The following is a 22,597-nucleotide window of genomic DNA, read 5'->3' as shown; positions in this document are numbered from 1 at the left end:
TTTGGTGTTGTTTAACAATATTTGATAAAAAAATAAAAACATTAAAAAACACATTTTGATCACAGTTGCAAGACGTAATTATAATTATCAAGTATCGGGTACTCGGTCTGAAAGACTCGTAACTCAAAAAAAAGTTTGGGCACTCATAAATCCAGGTACCACTGCTCGGCCAAGTTTCCTGTAAATAAAAAGTAATGTTAAAGATGATCATTTTTATACTAATGTATATATTTATTTGAATTTGAAATTTATTTCAAAGCTTGCTGGTATGTACTGGAGGGGATGCATCCTAGAAGGTTTTGGCTGCTGTAAGGATGTGAAATAATCCAAGGTCCAATGATGCCAAAATCAACCAGTGACTTCAGCATTCTTAAGGAATGGAATGTGATCGCTAATTGCGTACTAATAGTGGAAAATGTAAAATGGGGTTATTCTAATTGGGCCTTTCATCGACTTGCATGCATCTCCACTGAAAAAGCACGTCAAGTAGCCCACTTACATAACTGCTTTTATTGTTTTTGTTTTTTTTAAATATACTTTTATAGCAGAAACAGCAGCGTAGTGAGTGAGGTCCCTGCAAAGCACTGTCCAGCCCAGACATGAAATATCTATAAACAACTGTAGGAGGGAGCGTCATGAAATTTGGTACAGACCTCCACGGTGCCACAATGATTAATCCTAATGACTCTGGGCTTGACCTCTGGCTTTGCCTTTCGGAGCGCCAGCAGGTGACATACGCTGACAATGAACATCTGCTTATATGAACTGGCTCACATTTTTTTTCTATGAATCCCAGATGATGTTTGAGAAGACTTGGATGAGAGCTCAGCATTTTATCTGCTTAATGGGAGACTCAAAAGTGAAACGCTCCAAAACAGGCAAACAATGGAAAAGGACTGCAGTTCATTGTTTGGCCAAGTCCATCTCCAGACTTAAATCCTACAGAGAAATTTTTTATTTTTTATTTTTTTTTAACAAATGTACTGTAATTCAGGCTAACCTACTGCATTAGCATAACCGAAGACCCCTTGTATATGTTTACAAGCACATGGAGGCGTACTCATATGTTTTAAGACTCACACTGAGGTTTCTGTCCCAGATCTGGATGGTTCCGTCCTGGCAGCCGGCCACTATGAGCTTCCCGTCGCGGCTGTAGGTGCAGCATGTGGGGGTGACCTTCTTCCCTTGGAAAGAGCGAGGCTTAAACACAGACTTGTGCTTCTTTTCCGACGTCACGTCCCACGTTCGCACGGTTCTGCAGAAGGGAAACAGGAACGTCATTGATCTTCAACAGAGCAGCATGAATTAAGTCGTAAAAAAAAGTTATCCGTCCAAACATATTGGCTCATTAGACACACAATAATAACTCAGATCTCTAGAGAGATACAGTGCGCGTGAACATGTGGTTAAGGCAGCTAAATCTCGCAAGTTGTAGGGAAGCAAACAGCAGATCAGGCTAACGAGCCTGAAGCCTCCATGAAACCTGTCTCCCCTACATCTCCTGACCAGAACACGCAAGACATCGGATTCTAGTGTTACGATGTATTGGCATCTATCCATCCATTTTCTTTACCAATGTATTGGCATGTTCATCAAAATTTATTAGCAAATGTCTGATCACTAAGGACTCTGACGATTGTGAGAATTGCTGATGCATCGCGACTTGGAAGAAATTGAGGCAGAATACAGTGCAGCATTGGCTGCAACCAGAAGAGGTACTGTTGATTCAATCTCAACTAGTAGAAGGAGTACATGACATCAACTCAGCCCTCCATCCACACAAACCTCTGTTGTGGCTTTGCATTATTCTGCTTGAACACCAGCATAAAAAAGGAAGTTTGGAACATTCTGAGAAAATCAATACTGAAAAAAATCATTAAGTCCAAAGCCCAACACCTGTACAAGGATTGGATCATGTCAGTAGGATCACATAGAAAACAACTTGGACATTTAGGATTCAGGTTATGGATTGGGATTAGGGTAAAGGTTTCGGGTTTGGGGATTTGGAGGGTTGTTAAGAGGTAGGGTTAGGATTAGTTAGGGTTTGGGGTTATGGTTGGTGTTGGTTGGTTGTTTCCTTCTCTAATAAATAGACGCTACAGTGAAGGCGAAGGGACAAGGTAATGTCATCAATTTCGCAAGTTTACATTTTGACTATTCAAAGACTGAACACGAAACAGGACTCCAAATGTGTCTGTGACCCACTGCGTGCTCTAGTGAACACCGAGACCTTTTAGTTCATGAGGTCAAGCCAAGGTGTGTAAACATCCAGTCGGGGCTGCTACTACTAACAGAATTCCTCCTCTGCTGCTGCCTACAACGTCGCTGGCGCGCACTCTCAAAGCTGTGTTTGGACAAAGTCTAACAATGTGACACAAATGCCAGCTCAAGACTTACAGCTTGAGTAAGAGCTGGCAAGGGTCAAAGAAAACTCTTTTTGATCTGTCGTGGTGTTTGAATCAACACAAAGCAAAAGGAGTTAACGAGCCAAACTAGAACAGCACTCAGGCCTCCACCAAGGCGGAATAATCCTAAACATGTCTGTTCTATTCCAAAAAATGTGGACACGCTGGGTGCTAAACGTTCCAATCCGATCCCGTGGGTGGCGGTAATGTACATTACAAAATGGCCGCCGATTGCCACAGACAGAAGGCTTTGTTTCTGGGTCAAAATGTGGTTTCCTAGGACAAACTGTAGGCTAACATGGCTACACCGTGCATATGTGTGAGACAATCAGTGAGAGGGACAGAACTGGACAGGATGACAAATGAGTCCAACTGCTGCCTCACACCGACATCTCTATTATGTTTACACAAGACCAGGGGTGACTGTCAAGACAATAAGGACAACATAACCTTTCACATATTACACAGAACACTGTTGTCCTATTTATACCCTAAGGACTTATTCCTCAATATACACTTGCTTTCATATGGGGGAGAGCTGATGACACCTTAGAGGCCACCAACATCTAAGTAAATGTCTAAAAGTAAAATGCTCTATTAACATTCACATTATTACACTATTTATGGAATTAAGGGACTAATTGACATTAAAAATAAAAAATACAAAAAATAAAAGCATGTTAAAAGCACTGTACAATGGTGCTAGGCACGCTGGGACATCCTCTGAGAGCAAGCCGCTATGACGATGATGTCATCATTAAAACATGGCAGCTCGCTATCAGAGGATTTCCCAGCATGCCTAGGACTGTTGCATAGTTGTTAAAATTCTGGAAAACACCTCAAATGAAACACTAGGATGTACCACAGTATTAAATACGTTAATTAACAACAAGTAAACCTTAGTATTTATAGTATTACCGATCAGAATTGATAATCAAATTCAAAAGAGGATCGCCACGAACATTTATTGCATATAATTATATGAATGGCTAGAAAGCCATGGGTGCGCATTATACATAAGAAGGCTTGTCCTGATTTTGGGGGTGCGCATTACACTCGAGAGCATATTATACACAAGAAAGTACGGTATGTCATCACGGTATACTTTTATAAAGTAAAATATTATAGGGCAGTGATTCTCAACTGGTGGGTCAGGGCCCAAAAGTGGATTACAGACAGGTATTCAAACATTTATAACATAATAATTCAGACTTAAAACTGTTACAGTCGCTTTGACTGCAGCCTTGATTTCCTACAAAGGCAAACAACTGATGTTGCACGTTTGTTGCATGTGTTCCGGGGATAATTTATGAGCAATACATGTTCTTTATTGTTCCTAACTTCTGTAAAGTTTGGTCACCTACTTAGCAACTATAGAGGGATGTGGGTCCCATGGTGACAACAGTTGAGAACCAATGTTATAGAGTTCATGAGAATGTATTCATTTATTTTTTATATTTTGAGTGGGGGGGGGGGGGGTGATACTGGAATGAGTTAATTGCATTTCCATTCACTTCAATGGAGATATTTGGGATACAAGTGCTTTGTGAGTTGAGAATAAGGTGAAGGGAGAGCTTCAGCAAAGTGGAGACTGTGTAGTAGAGTGAACCCCCGCCACCTGTTATCATTTCTTTCTTTATGAATCCCACACAACTTGCTCTAACAGGAAGCTGAACAGCAGCATCCAGGTGCTAGATGCATGAACAGTTACAAGGCTGTCTCTTCTATGTCTTTCTGTGACTCCTCCAGTCTCTCTGTAGCTGTGTTGCAATCTGTTCTTGAAATTCTAAGCTCAGTGGCCCCTTCCCTCTGAGATTATTTCAAAAGGGAGGCATCTTTTTGAGTCAATGAAGAATGTGGCTTGTTATGGAAAAGTAACACCAACTCATGTAGTATGCAGAAACCAGCAAAAACATTCTGGTCCCGTTCCTTATCCCTGCACCCTTGTTTTCCGTTCAGTCAGCAGTCCCCTTTCCCCCCGTTCCTTCAACACAAAGGCTTCAGTGAATGTAATAAAATGAGGACCATACATCTCCAGTCACGCGTGGGCACTTTATGAGGTAGTCCCGCAGTTCACACATCAACTGAGGAAAGACAAGTCACCCACTGACCCCACTGACCCCCCCCCCCCCCCAGATTTTATCCATCCATCGGGTTACAGGCCTAGTGGGTGTGATAGTTGCTCAGATCACTTACCGCGATGTAGAGATAAGGACGACATACAGGTAGATGTGCACAGGTTGTACGGGGTTATTTATTGGTCAGGTTCTGGTGACTGGGTGTGTTGCGTGATGGCAGGCTGACTCAGTGGGGCTGTGTTTTAGGAAAGGGGGATTAGGAGGGATATTAGCGTTGGTTAGGCTCGGGCTATGTTGAAGGTTTAAATGTTAGGCTTATTTGGTGTTCGTAAACAACCACTGGCTTGAACTGGATTATATAACCAAAACAAGGCAGTCAAAAATTCAGCCAAGACTTGGACTGAATAAGGACAAATTCCCGCCTTGACGGTCTGGCATGTGTGTGTGTTGTCGGGATGGACATGGAAGACTAGCAGTGTATGGCGGACCATAGTCTGAGATGCACTGGACTGTGGATGAACTCATCGTGTCAAACTGAATCACTCCGACATACCATTACATATTTTTGTGCAGTCTAGCCTCAAATTTTCAACCCTTGATCACACGAAATAACAACAACCAAATTAATTTATGGACATTGAAGTAAAATTATTAAGAGCTAGCCACCCTACCTCCTCGGCTCGACATGTTACATATGACCAGTATTTCCACAAAGAGTGGACCTGGATGATTTATCTAGTCAACTGAACACATCAGGAGTTGACTAGATAAATCATCCAGGTCCACTCTTGGTAAGTGGGCCAAGAATCCCAGGAAACATTCCTCCAATTGCGTGTGTTTGTATTGTTGGGTGTGAAGGTGTATGCATGACATGTGGATTCCCATTCGTGGCTATTCGTCCTATCCTCACTTTAGTCCTTATAGGGTACGTGTGTATCTTCACCTGGGGCACCAGGAAATAAAATACAAGGGTTACATGTCGATCCTGTTACCAATGAGGTTTGTTAGCATTCAAATGCATAACAGCATTGATTCAAGGTTTGTTAAAACACCTGACAAGATCCAGAAATGGTTTTGGATAGCCATAAATTTTTTTTTTTTAGGTGCTACTTCTCTATTCAAGCAAAAATGCAAGACAATCACCAACGGCACCCGCTGTCACTACTTCCTTCCAGAGGAAAATCCTCTGTGCTGGTGAATTTTGCTGCCATGAATGCGAGTCGGAGCAACTGGAGCTTTAATTAAAAGGGTTTGGGCGGTCCAGTGATCATGCTTAATAAGCTATTCACATAAATAACAAAAGGTGCTCTACCACGGAAAGAAAGACAGAATGGTGTTAGGATGAATGTTTAAAGCGTATAGAATGTAGATGCAAACACCCACTGGTACAGTTGGCCGACTGGGGTCCATTGAAAGAAAGCCTATTGATGATGACCATTGACAATATAATCATGCCTTTAAGAGCTTCTTCGTACTTTGTCGTAAAAGGATTCATTTACAATAGAAGTGCAGTATCGCTGGTGTGTTTCAGGTCTATACAACACAAGCTTCATTTTCAATTGATTTAAAAGAGACATTTTGCAGCTTTCCCACAGTCTCCCAGGTGTCTTTAGAACATGTCTGTCATGTGTTATCATCAAAATACCCCAAGAACCAAGAATTTCAGAACTCTTTTGGCCCTATTATTTTAGCCTCGCTAAACTCAGCTTGTTTTGAGAGGGCGGTCCCATCTCCCCCTTTACAGCATGGCCAGTGCCTGTCGTTCCCATGACGACTGGGGCAGCAGCCCAGGGTGTACAATGGGAAAAAACTAGCCCCCGTAAATACAGTAAAAAAAACATGTTCTGTATTTTCACTCCTGGAGGCAGCGCGTCATCACACTTTGATTAGTGTGCAGACCTGTGCGTGCAGCACATGCGTGCAAGCAAAAATCTGAGTTACAAGCGCTTGTTATGATGGCAGCCAACTTCACTACACGCAGCAGTTTGGCTGATAGTTAACAATTCTTTTATTTAAAAAAAAAAAAAAAAAAAAAAAAAAAAAAAAAAAAAAAAGAGCCTGAGTGTGCTTGGTTCAAGCGGTTTATTGCCACTACCTGCTGAAGTTTACTTTAAAACAATGCATAAAACAACGACAATGTGTGTTGTCCAAAACCACATTAACTTTGTCTCATCCAAGTCCACCTAACCTAATGCTATCACACAATGGAAAACGCCATAGACGGGCCAACTAAACGAGCACTGATGTATCTGTACTTTAAACCTTTAAACAACTTACATTACATGCAGACGGAGCACACAACAATATTCACAAGCATGTATTCTTTATTCCATGCAAAAAAGACTTCTGCACTGTATGTTGTTTTTATTTGTATTTTTTTCTCTTTATTTTTGAAATGCTTTTGATCATGTAAAGCACACATTATGTATGAAAATGTGCTATATAAATAAATATTAATCTCTTCATTAAATCTACTGTTTGGCTGGATGTAATATACTGCCCCCTGGCGGCCAAGATGCACATACCAGAATGAGCAGCACAATGCCCGTTGAAATATCTTTCTTTCATCTTCCGTTCCGCTTATCCTTACTAGGGTCTGCACAAATTCTTTACATTGTCAAATTAAGTTAGTAGTGTATTTTTTTTTTTAATAAAGTACAATTCTGTAACGATCTACTTTTGTCATTAAAAACATGTTCAATTTAATTTTTTATTAGTATTTTTGGGGGGCGCTGGAACAGCTTAATGACATTCATTAGAATGGGGAAAGACGATTTGAGATACAAGTGTTTTGAGTTATGAGTGGGGTCACGGAATGAATTAAACTCATAAATCAAGGCCTTTAATTAATTATTAATTAAAAATAAACAATTTCACGCGGGCCTTAAAACAGTCTGAACACACCATGTATGGAAACACATTTTGAGGAAATGAGATGTTTTTGTCACCTGTTAATATATTGGGAATTGAAGAAGTGGGAAGTGGCGAGGTAGGTGACGAGACGCTAACACTCTTTCCATCAACGAGCGTGACTCGAGTTACCATGTCGACCCAGGCTGCACCTGCAGCTGCTCCCCCGCGTGCAACCCCTTTTACGCTCGACCACCGCTAACGTGCCAGGGGAGGATTTCCAGAGCTCCGACGAGAGTTAGATAAACACAGTCACATCTGTGAGGGTTTTCGTGCTGGTAAACACCAGGCAGCGGCCTTTCCTGTTTTGAATGAAAAACCACCGTGGCGGGTTTCTACACTGCTGCTTGTCGCACTAACTCAGACTCATCGCTGTGTTCAAAGCCACATTCTTAAAGCGGACATATTATGGAAGATTGACTTTTTAAATGCATAAACGCAAATTCAGTGAACCTCTGAATATTCACAGTTCGGCATTCGTGAATTTGCTGGGGAAATTTTTTGGGGGGGGAAGTTAACAGTATGACTTTGGAGCCATATGGTGCCATCTTGATGCCAAGGACACAATCTGAAGTGAGTTGAGGAGCTTCATTTAGACAAAAGTAATTCTTTGTCACCATCTTGTGGTATCTATATACAATTACAAACCAATTATTCAATTACTCGTGGATTTTTGCTATTCGCAGCAGAGTTCGGTCACTGGAGTTCCTGCCCACCAGTCAAGTGTGATTTCTTTTTTTTCTAGCTTAAGAGGATAATTCATTTGGTCATTTGCAACTCACTATCACAAATTTATAAATATAAAATACCACCGTGGTTGCTAAAAATCTTGGGTGGAGTTGTGTCTCTGAAGATTCTCAGTCATCCAGGTCAAGGTATTCCAAAAAGGTTGAATCGAGGCAACTTCTTGTTTGTTGAATTGGTTGTGTCTTTCATGTTTTCTGAAAACGTTCAGAAGTGACTTCAGCAATCATGCTACTAGGCTAACGGTATTAAATAGAACAGGTAAACCTCTTGTGAGTTTACATAATAACACCCCGGCCTCACAAAACAAAAGACATGATCAGCTAGGCTGAGCAAAGATCCAAAGCCACTTTCAAGCAGGACTTCATTAGACAATAATGAAGGCACTCACACATCTCCCAGAGGTGTGACACCCCTGCTATCATGCCAAAGCAAATAGGTAAGTAGACTTTAAATTAAACTTGGTTGGAGGCACAGATTAGCATTAGCTAACAACATTCACTTCTGATAAGAGGCACGTCCTGTTCTGCCTCCACGAGTGAAAATGTTTTAATCGTCTTGTTCGCTTTTGGTAACAAACTTTTGCGATAGTAGCACTGCATATGATTTGGTCATACCCTTTTTGAGGAGGGAGAGCATAACCATGGCATACCATAGTTTCGTATGAAGTATACATTGACAGTGACTCAACGTATGATATTTGGGAAATATTTTACTGTGAACAAAAAGTTCGTCTGCAACAAGTAGTGGCAGACAAAATAGATCAATTAATTAAAAAAAAAAAAACAATGCTTTACTTTTATTTGATCATTTGTTCGACTAAAAGGGGCCAGTTCTTACAGTGAGGGCTCTAACTCTCTTCCCTTGGGAAAAGCACTTCATTTTGCACATTACCACAACCATATGATCCACATACATTTCAAAACGATTGCATAAGTGCACCATCACCACATAAAAGTACCCTTTATGATTATTCACACTATTTTGGAAAGTAGGGTTAGGATTAAATTCAATGATTAAACTTTCATTTAATGATATTTTATAGTCAATGATGTTGCAGCAGGCACCCAATCATATTGCAGCAGGACGCTTTTAACCCTGATTGAATTCATAATGATCGAGATGGCGCGCGCACACTCTCTCACTCTCACTCTTTCTCCCTCTTTTCTGGATTAGAGGACTCCCTGCTCGTGGCAAAGGAAATAATTCCCCTTGGATGTGCTGTGTAGCTGCTAGGTAAGCACGCTTTGGGAGAAAGTTTGGGACCAAAAGAGCCCGTAATGGGGCACACAGATAGCAAAATGGAAGCGTCGGGAGGACTCACCCGTCATTGGAGCACGTCATGAACTCCTCTTTCATTTTGGGATGCCAGCAGCCGTCATTGAGCATCGCCGTGTGGCCCTGAAAAGAGCAGCCAGTTAGAAGGGGAAACAAAAACAACAACAAAATGACAAAACAAAAACCACACCACGTGGGAAATGACCTACGGACGCATACAGTAAATATGATTAGTTACAGCATTATCTTATGTTGTGAAATTGAGCAGTTTAGGTTTAAAACTCTGGGGGAGGGGGAAGTAACATTTAAAATAAAATGTAGGATGGCCTTGTCTTGTCTTTTTTTTTTTTTTTTTAATTTGGCAATTTATTGGTATGTTAAATATATTGAACCCACGAGGGGGTACAATGGGGGCAGAATTAACTCATTTGCATACACTTGTTCTCATCCTTTTAAAAAAAATCTTGGGAGAGGAAGGATATGCAAAACGTGCTTACACTGCAAAAAATAAATTTTACCAATAATATTTGTCTTATTTCTAGGCAAGGTCTCAAAACTAAACTGATTACACATGAAATAAAACTCTTCACTTAAAATAATGACATTGTTTTTAGACAAAGTTCATTTGTTTCAAGCAGATTTTTACTTGAAATAAGTAGAAAATAAAATTGCCAGGAGTTTAAGATTAGCCACTTTTTACTTGAAATAACAAAAAAATGCCATTGGAGTTTATTAAAATTAGCTTGAAACAAGTGAAAATTGTCTTTTAAAAAAAAAAAAAAAAAAAAAAGTACTTTTTACGTGTTGAGTCTTATTTTAATAAGTTCTGATTAGAAAGAAGACAAATATTCTTGGTAAGATTTTGAGGTTTTGCAGTATACAAAGAGGCAATACTTCACATTTACGAGAGCGCCACCTATCCCTCTTCCACAAATTCAAGTCAACGGTTTTTTAATTTGCAAAATAGTGTGAATAATCCTAAAAGATACTTTTGTATGGTGGTGGTACACTTATGCAATCATTTTTAAATGTATGTCAATCATGTGGTCGTGGTGATGCTCAAAATGAAGTGGTTTCCCGAAGGGGTAGAGGGTTCGGAGCCCTCACTATAAAAACTGGCCCCTCGTCAAACAAATGACCAAAGAAAAGCTTTTGGTTTTTTGGTTTGTTTTTTAAATTTTATTGACCTGTTTTGTCTGCTAATGCGTGTTGGGGACAAACTATTTGTTCACGGTCAAATATTTTGCAAATATCCTCATATCATCGAAGCACTGTTAAACGAAACCAGGTATGCCATGGTTATGCTGTACGTCCTCAAAAAATGGTGCGACCAAATCATGTGCTGGTGCAACCAACTACAAAAAGTCCTACTAGTGCAAAAGTTAGTGTAGAGCCCTGAGATAACATCAGCTCGGTTCCCCTCTGATGTTACTTCACAACTTTTTTTTTTTTTTTTTTACATTTATTTATGATACAAATGTATGAATAAAATCTGAAAACGTCTTGCTTCTTCATTGAGCTGAAGGACCGCTAAACAGAGCGTGTGGTTGCGTCAAGGCCCGAGCTATGTTTACGCCAAGTTTAATGTACAGTACCTGCAGGCTATTTAAAACACACGTCCGGTAGGAATTCTGCAAGATTAACGACCAAATTGGCCGTAAAAAAAAAAAAAAAAAAAAAGTGTAAGTAAAGTGTAGCGTGACCTCTTTTCGCCGTTTCCTCTGCGGGAATTCCTCATAACAAACGACTCAAGTGGAATAACAGAAGGAGAGCCCCTTCACCCCCAACCCACCCACCGACAGCGAGGAGCGTTTTAGAGTGCGAGGAAGAGGCTTGTGATGTTTTTTTATTGACTGGGACGAGACGAGTAATAGGTTGGGATGCTGTCATTGACCCAGAGTGGCTCCATAGCAAATCAATTGGCCTTCACTCTATACAGCAGTCTTGTAACGGCAGATAAATACTTTGTTGCTGTCAAATTTCACATCCAGTGAATGGAAATAGTGCTCTATATTCTTGTACTCTGTTTATTAAAAAAAAAAAAAAAAAAAAAAAAGAGCAAGAAGACCTTTTAATAGAATTTAAAGAATGACCATCATTATCTTATCAAGCGGTGGCAGCGTTATGACGTCTAAAGTTATAATCAAGTGGATAAAGGTTCTCACAAACCACATCGCTGGGTCACTAGCAAGTTAACTGACACACATACATTAAAAGGAATGAGCAAAAAGCAATTACAAAAAAACAGTAAGGACGAGAGGAGTGTTGGGTCGTGACCACGTAACCACCCACACTGCTGTTGGCAGCCAACAGCTCCTCGAAGAGAGGTTGATGTTGTTCATTTGCGGCAGTCTTTGTTATTGTTTTCGTTTACACAGTAATTAATGTATGACTAGTTTGTGCTACACAGACGCAAACCAATATTTTCAGTGAGCGTTGTACAACTATGCCTCACCCGTTGCTCGGCAAAATGCCTTATTTTCGGTCCGGGAAATGAACCGGTCATTCACTAAATAATTTTTAAAAATGAACTATTGAAGAATATACCAAGATGCTAGAGGAGCCGACAGGTTTAATCCACATGTTGTCATCTCCTCTAATACTGGCTTGGGTGAAAATATATATATATTTTTTTTTAAATAAAAAGTAGTTGTGGATTTCAGGTTTAATAAACAAAATCACCATTTTAAAAAAAAACAAACAAAAAAACAGCATTTTAACTTCCCTTCAGTTATATTTGTCTGATATTTACATTTGTCTGATGATCTTAAAGTGGGGAAACTATGCAAAAATCGGGAGCCTATACTTTTTCACAGCACTGTATATGCTACAAAGTGACTTTTACTTCTACAAATGTTTTGTTCAGATCCCTTTCAGGTGCTTTATATAAGACTGCTACACGGGTGGTACTAACCGTGTGTACAAAAAAAAAAATGCATGGTAACCAACAATCCCACTTTTAAACACAGTAAAACCCAAACATGCACAAGCCATTAACGTCTGTCTTTGCAGATGCATGTGCAACGCATCCATTGTTGACTCCTCAAGCATTATGCTGTGCACACAAACACAAAGTGTGCGCTCCTGGGTGCACCTTGCTGCCATTATTTGTTGGCAGGGTTTCCCCCGAGCCAACAACACAGCAAAACATATCCAGCTTGTTCTCAGTAGCAGCACCACAATGCTCATTAATAGACCGATGCTCCTGAAATAGAAGAAAAACGATCCATCCATTCACACATTCACAGGATGGGTGTGTGTGTCTGTGCTCAAAATTTGCGACCCATCGTCCATTTGTAAGCAACACACGGCATGTATTTAAAATAGCATTTGAGCCGGTCAGCTCAGAATCTCCTACATCTGTTTTTTTGTAGTTTTATCCGAATGTCCTACCTTGGTGTTGACCATATCGACGATGTACTGGTCTCCCTTGATGCACTCCATCACGTTGAAGCCGTCGCGGTCCAAGACTTTGGCCTGCGCGTTTCCCGACACCACCAGGATGCGGTCCCCGGTGATGCTGAACTGCAACGCTCGGATCTGATGACTTCAAGGGATGATAGAAACACCTCAGCATACTTCGCTAGTAGACAACATTTCAGTCAGCATCTAAGGATTACCTTTCTGTTTAGTCACAAACACAGATCTGCTATACCAGCGATTCTCAAAATGTAGAACATGAAAGAATCACTTCCCAAGTACAGTTCAGTTGTATTTCGCATTTGACTTCAATACATTTGCATATATTATATCTATCATGGCATTGTCATTTGCGTTTTCTATAAGGGGGGAAAATATCAATTAAAATGGGATTTTTGTGAAAATAATCAGAGATTTCATTATAAGATCAAATGGCCAAGCCCTGAGTTGCACGCATGAGCGCGGCGGTGCATGAGAGCCAAGTGTGCACCACTTACGCCGGGTGAGATTAGCAATTTAGGTCACTATCAAATAGCATTAACACAGCGGGGCGTGGACGAGCATCAACATATTGGCCGAACAGCAAAAAAAAAAAAAAAAAATAAATTTTTTTAAAGTTCAACGTGAAAATGAAATTGAGGCTCAAATGCTAAATCTTTGGGCCTGAAACATCTGTGGAGTCGGAAGCACGGAAGCTCCCGGAGAGAGATGTAATCAATTTAAATGTTGCATACGGGTAAGAGGGGGGGAGAAAAAAAAATCCAAGGAGGAGGCCTGGTCCAGCTCTGGAAACAACAAATACCATTAGGCCCTTTCATTTATTTTTTTTTTTCGTCGGTGAATCACGGCGTAAACACGCAAACAAACAGCCGCTACCATCTGCTTGTAGGATAAACAAATGTGTGTGCGTGGACGGTGTGGCTGTGGCATGACACGCACGTGTGTCAGGGCTTCTCAGCGGTGGTGGGAAGTAATCAAGTGCAAATCCATTTTCCCCATTGAAGTTAATTAAAATGCTATTCATTGTTTTTAATGAAGAAAATGTCATTACTGAACGCACCGTCTTATTCGTGTACTGGATGTGCCCCTTTAAGGGGTGTGCCCTAGGGAGTGATGTCAGGAGATTGAGTCGGGTTTAGCCGGTTAACAAACCACTTACAATTTTTATTAGCATGCAAGCCTAAATAAATCATTAGCACAAACTGACGTGACATCACACATGGGCAAATAAATATGGGCATTAGCGCTTTATACAAAAACTATTAAGTCATTCTAACTCACCTTTTGACATTTACACACAATAATAAATGTTAGGGAATACAGGCAAAATGGCAACATAGGCTACAAGAGGTAAGCGCTGCTGCATCGCAAAAGAAGCACAAACATATGTTCAATTTCACTTTTGACTATGCAAGAGGTGAAGTCGAGGTCCGCCATCAAAACAGGGTAACTCAAACGCAGGAGAAAAAAAACACTTACAATGAATTCAAGCAAACAACAACACCAAGATTTCACAAAATGGAGCCAAAGTAAGACTTTTATTGCTTTGACCTGAGCACCAAATCGGCAACTAAACGAGATTTTCAGCAACAGAGGACAGGTTAAAAAAAAAAAAAGCATAAATATGTAAATTCCCCAAAGCCTAACTGCGAATACCAGAGGGTTCACTCACTATACTTTTACCACCTCGGCTTCTCGCGAAAACGGACTCACCAGTCGCATGGCTGCAGGGAGCGGAAGGCCTGCAGAGCTCGGTCCATGCCGGCAAAATCCCAGAAGCGCACGTCGAAGTCGTAGCCGCCCGTCACCAGGCGGGCACCCGACGGGTCCAAGGCCATAGCGGAAACCTGAGGAAAGGGTGTCAATTATAGTTGACAACATGAGAGGATGTGCACTTAGGCTGGAAGAAGGCGGTTGGTACCGTCTTGGTGCCGTGCAGAAGGGTGATCTCGTGAGTGTCCGGAATCTTCTTGATGGGATTCTGAGGCGGGAAAGAAGAGCATGGGGGTATGTTTGTGGTGGATTAGTTGAGGGGTTAATTTTGATTGTATTTTTTCGCTTCTCAGTGCGCCTTTTCAGACGAAGTCGGAGGAATACTTAAAAACAATAAAACTGCCTTATGTTGTTGATTTTGAAAAAATATATATTTTCCTGTATTTCTTTTCATTTTTCACTACTCACTTTTCTATTATTATTTAATTAAAATTTATTTGTTGCTTCATTTTTCTGTAGTTTTAAAAATCTTAAATCCAAAATATTTTTATAAATTGTTTGAATAAATCAACAAGTCTGCATATTTTTTATTCTCATAATTGTTTGCACAATTTATTTTAAATATTTTCAAAAAGTAAATAACAAAATGCCAGCATTTTTTAAATATATTTTACTACACTTCTTTTTCATATTTCACTATTCTCATCTTTTTTTACTTTTTATATTTTCACTATTATTCAACATCTTTTGCTTTATTTTCATTTTGCTTAAAATATTTTAGATCATAAATCACTTTAAAAAAGTCAAACTAAATCAACAGTGAAGCCTGCATTATTTTCTTCTTTTTTTTCGATATTAAAAATGTTTGAGATAAATAACATCTAGCCTGCTTTATCTTTTATTTCTATTTTCTTTTTCTTTTGAATATTTGAAATAAAGACGTAAAACCACGCAATTGTTTTTCTTTTTACTATTTTCTTTTTAACTTTACATTTTGTTACTATTATTGAAATGTATTTTCTTTATTCTTTTTATATTCCTATTTTAAATTAAAAAAATTCACAAAAATAAATCAATTAAACCTGCATTTGTTTCTTACTTTTAGATGTTTGACACAAATAACATTATTATTATCTTTTTGTTCACGTTACAGTTGCCTGAATGATTTTTTTTTTTTGTCGACATTTTTTTCCTATTATTTTAACTCTGTAAGACTGTGTCATTTGTTATATTTTCCAGTCCAATAATTATATCATGCTTGTTAAATGCTGTACTATTACACAAATACATACATTAGGTTTTCTGGTGCTGCCATCTAGTGGAGGCTTCCTAAAATATCAGCACAACAACTGAAGGTATTCTTATCACTTTTTGAGACAAATGGAGCTCTTAAACTTTGATGTATATGTGTGTGTGTGTGTGTGTGTGCGCGTTACACACGTCATCGTCCTCATTTTGCTCCTCGTCTTCATCTTCGTCGTCGCTGTCACTTTGAGTGGCGTCACCTTTGTAACCAGGAGGAAGAGGGGGTCCGACAAGATCATCATCATCATCATCATCGTCGGCATCACCATCCTCCTCCTCCTCCTGGCTTGAGTCTTTTGGAGGTGGTGGCGGGCCGACAGGTTCAGCGTCTGAGCTGCTGATGTCCTTCCTGTAAACATTTAAGAACACAGTCAGGGTTGAAGCCTTAATCCTGAACTGAAAGCCTCATTTGGAAACCACCCCTGAATTGAAAGCCTACTTTGAAACACTAAATGGAAAGCCACCTCTGAATTGAAACTCTTATTTAAAACCTAATTTGACACATTACTTCTGTCTTGAAACCCTAACCTTAATTTGAAACCCAAATCATGTCGTAAAACCCTACTTTTATACCCTAGCCCTTATTTGAAACATCTCTCTTGAAACCCTTATTTAAATTTTGAAGCCCTGTCTCGAAACCCTACTGTGAAACCCTAATTGTGAATTAAAACCCCGATTCTGTATTGAAACGCAACATTGAAGTCCAAATCCTGTCTTGAAGCCTTAACCCTATATTGAAACCCTAATTTGCAAGGCAAACTGTCAATGGAAACACCCTAACCCTGGATTGAAACCCTAACTCTGAATTCAAACCTTAAGCCTCTCTTCAAACCTTTATTAAAGTACTCAGATGTCACTCGATAATTGTGATATGAAATTTTCATTGTTTCATCTCTATATGTAAAACGGTAAAAATCTCTGGGAGACAGTACAAAACGGTTACCTGGTTGCCTTCTGTGCGTCTTTTGGCGTGGGGACCGATGTTGAGCGTTCCCCTTGCTCCTCCATTTCCATCTGCCTCTCATCTGAACAGAAACAACATTAACAGCAACTCAGTTTGACTATAGCAGGACAAGCGGTTGTGGATTTATTCAAGTCACCTAAAACTTGGCGACTCCTCTCGATGGCCGTTCGTCGGGTCTGTTCAAAAATGGCGTCCAGGTCGAACGTGCGGGCCTTCTTTCCTGGTGGCGACAAATTGAAACGTTCATTTTAGTAGCATTCTAAAGGTTATGAACGAGTACTCTTTTTTCTGTCTGTCCTACATACCAAAGCCAGAGAATCCCATAACAGAAGTAATGTCTCCATCGTTGTTCATCTTGCCTGGGAATGACAATTTTGAAAAATATTACTTTTAATGGCAAAGTCACACTTTCTTAAATTCGGCCAATAGCACGACCAGAGACTCCTCATTTTCTGTTAGAAAAATTTATATTCCACCATTCACTACCAGTCATTTATATAACAACTCTCCACTGTATGTGACATATAATACGTCTGTTGCTCAGTGCACCAGTAGCTTCTTTCTTTTTCCGCACATTCCAAATTGTTGTATTGGCTATGCCCAATGTTTGTGCTATTGTGCAATAGCCCTGATCGATTTTCCCTCTTCTGTCAGCTTCAAAATGGTTTGCTTTTCTCCCATAGACAGCTTTCCAGACTTCATGTTTGCTTAATAGCAAATGCAGTTTTCACAGGTGAAAGCCAAAGCCAGAAACAAGCACTAGCTAATGTTTGATCAATGAATCTAAAAGGAAACACCTGACCAACTAGAAACACACATCTGTCACATATTCCAATGCTTTTGCTCACTTGAAAAGTGGGTGGGTTCAAACAAAAAGTGCTCTGTCCTGAGTTGTTTAACACATCTAGATGGACATACCATGAAATAAAAGCTGTAATTCTGAACTTTTGTCTCATACTCATCTTTTGAGCTGAAACTCAAATGTCTTTAGTATACAACAAAAATAAAGGAATTGCCTTGCCGTACACTGTAACTGTGTGTCATCTGCATAGGTATGATAGTCAACATTAAGGTTCTGAAGAATTTGACCCAAGGGTGGCATATACAGGCAGCACAGGAGGGGTCCAAAAACTGACCCTTGAGGGACCCCAATGGTTACAAAGGAACTCTTTTCCTCCAGGTAGGACCTGTTCCATTTAGCCCTACCCACGTTCCCAACCTGTTCAGCAGTATAATATAATCTACCGTATCAAAAGCCATACTGAGATCCAACAAGACCAGAATTGACAGCTTTCCCGAGTCAGTATTCAACCTTATATCATTTAGCACTTTGATAAGAGCGGCTCTGTACTATGACGAGATGGGAAACCTGGTTGAAATTTGTCAAAAAGTCCATTTAAATTCAAGAAATTACTGAGTTGATTAAAAAAATAATAATAACTTTCTCGACAATATTGGCTATGAAGGGGAGATTTGACATGCGTCTATGGTTTGCTAACATGGCAGCGTCCAGTGTTCTATTTTGTTAAAAGAATCTTATTGGCAGCTACTTTAAACGCTTTATGAAACTCCCCTGGCTGAAGTGAGCAATTGATTATATTGACAAGAGTTTTGAAAAAAGCCAGATGGTATTGCGTCAAGACACCTCGGTGATGATTTTAGCTGCTGAACATTTTTTTTTTTTTAGGTTAGAGGTTATTTGCTCGTTTTATGGTGAAAATCCAAAGTAAAATACTTTAATGTGAGAGGAAAACAGTGGCTAAAGTAACACAACATCCAGCTAAGAATCTAGCATAAGCGCCAATTTGTTCACATATACAGTCTTGTCCAACGGCGAGAGGAAGATGTAAGCAAATGTTGTCAACAGATAGTCACGTAGAAGCCCACAATTGAAACCTATATAGAAATAAATGACAAATAAGACCAAATGTGAGTACCTTCGCTGTTGTTAGAATCCATGTTTGGAAAGGAATTGACCACCGGAAGTGATTCTTCTTCTTCTCTTCTAGTTTCGTAGTAGTTGGTAAAACAGTGACCCCTCCCGTGTGTGTGTATATGAATGAATGAATGAATATATATATATATATATATATATATTTTTTTTAAATTTAATTTAATAAAATTATTGATAAAGGTGCTGATTATTGCCAAAGACTTACTTTTTAATGATTAAAAAGCTATTCAGCGACATGTTTGGAATATGAAATAACTAGTAGTAGTAGGGCATCAGATGCTTATCCTATTGAATAAAATAGACAACAATTTTTGACTTATATATTACATGTTTTATGCACGTCTGACAAAAAAAAAAACTGAACATCCAACTCCAACTTAAATTATTAGGGAGTTGACACACACATGGCACCATTCAAAGTGATTAACCCCAAATAAAGTTCAGGTGTTCTAGTAGGCTTCCCTTACTTGTTTGTTTTTTCTGCTGCTTTTTAGCAGAACCAATGAAGATTTTGTGCTCACAAAACCCTAACATTTGATAGGGTTGTGCTGTTTTTTTATATCCTTTAGTCCAGATTGTTATGAAAAGGTATCCAAAAGTTTTATAAGGTTTTTTTTAAGACAGATAAGGAAGCTTGTTTCGTCGGCATACAGTGATATTATACTTTCAATGTTGTTAACATAAAGCCCTTGTATACGAACCCCAATTCCAATGAAGTTGGGACAATGTGTAAAATGTAATTCAAAAAAAGAACACAATTATTTGCAAAACCTTTTCAACCTATATTCACCTGTATGCACTACAAAAACCAGATATTTAATGTTCAAACTGATGAATGTTGTTTTTGTGCAAATATTCTCTCATTTTGAAACTGACGTTCCAAAAAAGCTGGGGCAGGGGCATTTACCACATTTACATGACAATTCCTTTTGACAACTCAATAAGCGTTGCAGGCATCAAATTCAATATGAGATAATATTTGCGAAACAATCACGTTTATCAGTCTGAACATTAAATGTGTTCTTTGTAGTGTATTCACATACACATACATCTCATTAAATTAGAATTATTAATGACAAGTAAATTGTGCGAATGGTGCAAGTCGCCACCCCGCCAACGACTTCAAGGCGCAATCAAGTACTGTAACTGTAAGTGCCGCATTTCTTACACTTAAAACAAGTGCCTATACTTTTAGGTAACAGTGGAGCTTAACAGAATACTAAAGCCTTACTTGGTTGTGTAATTTAACACTTGATTGGTGGGTAGGCGGGAATTCCAGGCATAATACAACTATTTGCATAAACACAAAGTACATTTTCCATAATATGTCCCATTTGAATAGAAGCAAGACATCTTGTTGAACGATTAAAAGTGACATTTATTTGTGACAGTGCGTACAAAAGTGAGAAAGTAGAAAAGAAATCAAGCAGAAAGCTAGCACATTACAATATCCAGTATTCACAGCGATTTACTTTCTGTAACATGTCACAGCCTTACTCCAAAATGGATTCAATTCATTTTCCAAGATGGGCACGCCTCTGAAACCAGGTCTCACCTACCGCAAAAACATCCCAGTAAAGTTCAGAGAATGATAAAAGACTCAGAAAGTAGCACTTTAGCTTGGGTGCCCGACATCTGTGTGTTAGTCTAAGTGAAAGTTATTTATCATCTTTTGTTTCTTTTCTTTCAGGCAGCCTCGGTGATACAGACTGGGATCCAACCAATGAAACTCAAGATGATAACGGTAACTCTGGTGTATAGCAATATGGGCTAATATGAATATACAACATGATCCATGTCCAAATTTCTGGAAAATCTAGTACTACTTTCCTGCAAAATGACAGAAATGGAGTTACCCCACTTGAGCTCTCAGTGGCTCATAGACAACAGTTTGTTATCATAGAAAATTGTCTGGGTGATCCCAAACTTTTGAACAATAGTGAAATGTACATGTGAGTTCTTAATTTATTTTATTTTATTAGATTTTTTTTTTAAAAGTGGGATGTTGTGTGTAGAATTTTCAGATTTTTTTATTTTACTTTATTCGATTTTGGAAGGACGCTGTAATATAAAATGTGGAAAAATGATGTGAATACTTTTCGGATGCACTGTAATTACCGACAAATAGGCTACACTATGATACGTACATTATGAATGTAACAATCTATGGACATAAATATCTCGAGTTTGTAAACTTAATCTTCCATAATTTCTACTACAAGGCATACAGTAGTACCTTAAATCCTTCTATGATCATGCTCATAAGTCAGATCATTCATATCTCAAATCAACTTTCCATGTAGAAATGAATGGAAATGACATTAATTGTGCTCTTGCCCCCCAAAAAACACCAACATATTTTTTTGGAAACATGTTTTTCTATTAAGAAAAATAGCAATGTACACAGTATTGGACTGTAAGATAAACATACAGTAATAACATAAACAGAATGTTAATAAATTCATTTTTTCCACTTCACTTTCTGCAGCTTAAAAATTATTTTAATGCCCTTGGCTAGTGTTGTTGCCTTTATTGACTCCCTCTACTTTAGTATACAGCGGAAGCTGTTTTCGGGATTATTCCTTTCAAAAAAAGTCTAAAACCGAATCACACAAAAACTGAAACAATATTTCCCATAGGAAAACATGTGAATCCAATTAATTCGTTCCTGACAACCAAAAATATCAGGGAAAATATTTTATGGACAATAAGTATTGTTTAACAAACACAAAAAAATGAAAAATAAATAGCTCTGACTTAATAAATTCAGCTCATCAGTGCTGCACTAATATTCGTCGTTCTTCGCAGAGGCTAAAGAACATATGACCATGAGTACTGTGACAGTCTTTCTACATTTGCACCGTTTGATTTCAATCGGTTGCTTATCGATTTTTATAGCGCCGCGACATAGACGATAGTGTTAGCATTAAGCTAGCCGACTGAAAGGCTAAGCTATATGGTTGTTTTAAATATAAATGGTGCAACTTTTGTTTCATGTTTAGTTTGATAGTAAACTTCAACTGGAAGTGGCAATAAACAGCTTGAAGCCTCTTTTTTGAAGACTTGTTCACCGTTTGCCAAAGTGCTGCTGATTGTCAAGCGAGTTGAGTTCAGTGCCACCACACATCGCTCGTATCTCAAGTCAAAGCAAAAGATTCGGCCAACCGACGGCTCGTATCTCAGAAAAAAACTTCAGGTACTCGTAAGTCAAGGTACCACTGTATTTGAAAACGAACATAAATTCCCTTGACTGTTCATTTTTGCCTGAGGTGCGGCCGTTCAGACGTTCTCCTCTGCGGCCGCCATCCTCTCGATGGCCGCCCAGTCGACCTCGCTGAGACGCCCTCCGCTCTCCGTTAGTTTGTCCAGCCAGTCCATACCGGCCACGCCCGCTTCGGCGCCGTCGTCCCGCTCGTCCATCAGTTCAGGCAGTAACAGATTGACACCCCGGTGTGTGAATTGCTGGTCCTCGTGGGCCCTGATGGAGGCCATCGGACGCTCCCTCGACAGAGAGGCCCCTGAGGTCGAGCGAGCATGTCATACATACGGTTCATCTGGAAATCATTCGCGAGGCTTCACTTTTTCCACATTTTTGTTACGTTACAGCAGGACCCAATGAAAATTCCTGTCGATATTTTTTTTGGTAAAAAATTTGCAGGTTTTTTGCCCAAAATAAGTTAATTAAAATGTATTTCTTAATTTTGAAGGCAAAGTTAATTCATTTAATTTTGGAGAGAGGCAGTAACATAACAAAATGTGGAGAAAGTGAAGAGCTGGGAATATTTTCCAAATGCATTGTAAGGATTGTGACACTATCATCGGATTG

The 22,597-nt window shown here is 39.2% G+C and overlaps 2 protein-coding genes across 3 annotated transcripts in view; both read right to left on the bottom strand.

Annotated features, from left to right (window-relative positions):
• Window positions 1-18,831, bottom strand: part of LOC133490155 (WD repeat-containing protein 70) — a 43,279-nt gene extending 24,448 nt beyond the window's left edge. Inside the window, exons 1-11 of one of the 2 annotated variants that reach the window (XM_061799839.1) lie at window positions 18,755-18,831; window positions 17,123-17,176; window positions 16,954-17,037; window positions 16,797-16,878; window positions 16,157-16,202; window positions 15,989-16,069; window positions 14,757-14,816; window positions 14,549-14,682; window positions 12,809-12,962; window positions 9,462-9,538; window positions 1,081-1,255 (exon numbers count right to left, since the gene is read on the bottom strand). In XM_061799839.1, the coding sequence (XP_061655823.1) occupies window positions 1,081-1,255; window positions 9,462-9,538; window positions 12,809-12,962; window positions 14,549-14,682; window positions 14,757-14,816; window positions 15,989-16,069; window positions 16,157-16,202; window positions 16,797-16,878; window positions 16,954-17,037; window positions 17,123-17,176; window positions 18,755-18,776 (969 nt within the window). In that variant the 5' untranslated portion in view covers window positions 18,777-18,831. Of the gene's footprint in view, window positions 1-1,080; window positions 1,256-9,461; window positions 9,539-12,808; window positions 12,963-14,548; window positions 14,683-14,756; window positions 14,817-15,988; window positions 16,203-16,796; window positions 16,879-16,953; window positions 17,038-17,122; window positions 17,177-18,754 lie in introns of both variants that reach the window. The other variant, XM_061799838.1, reaches the window with a different exon arrangement.
• A 1,172-nt stretch (window positions 18,832-20,003) lies between these two features.
• The window catches only part of cplane1 (ciliogenesis and planar polarity effector 1), a 30,035-nt gene continuing 27,441 nt past the window's right edge, over window positions 20,004-22,597 (bottom strand). Inside the window, 1 exon segment of the mRNA XM_061747139.1 lies at window positions 20,004-22,289. Coding sequence (XP_061603123.1) covers window positions 22,051-22,289 — 239 coding nt within the window. The 3' untranslated portion in view covers window positions 20,004-22,050.

Source organism: Phyllopteryx taeniolatus, chromosome 15 (assembly GCF_024500385.1).
Source record: "Phyllopteryx taeniolatus isolate TA_2022b chromosome 15, UOR_Ptae_1.2, whole genome shotgun sequence".
In the NCBI taxonomy this organism is placed as follows: domain Eukaryota; kingdom Metazoa; phylum Chordata; class Actinopteri; order Syngnathiformes; family Syngnathidae; genus Phyllopteryx; species Phyllopteryx taeniolatus.
This window is presented reverse-complemented; position numbering and strand designations above follow the sequence as displayed.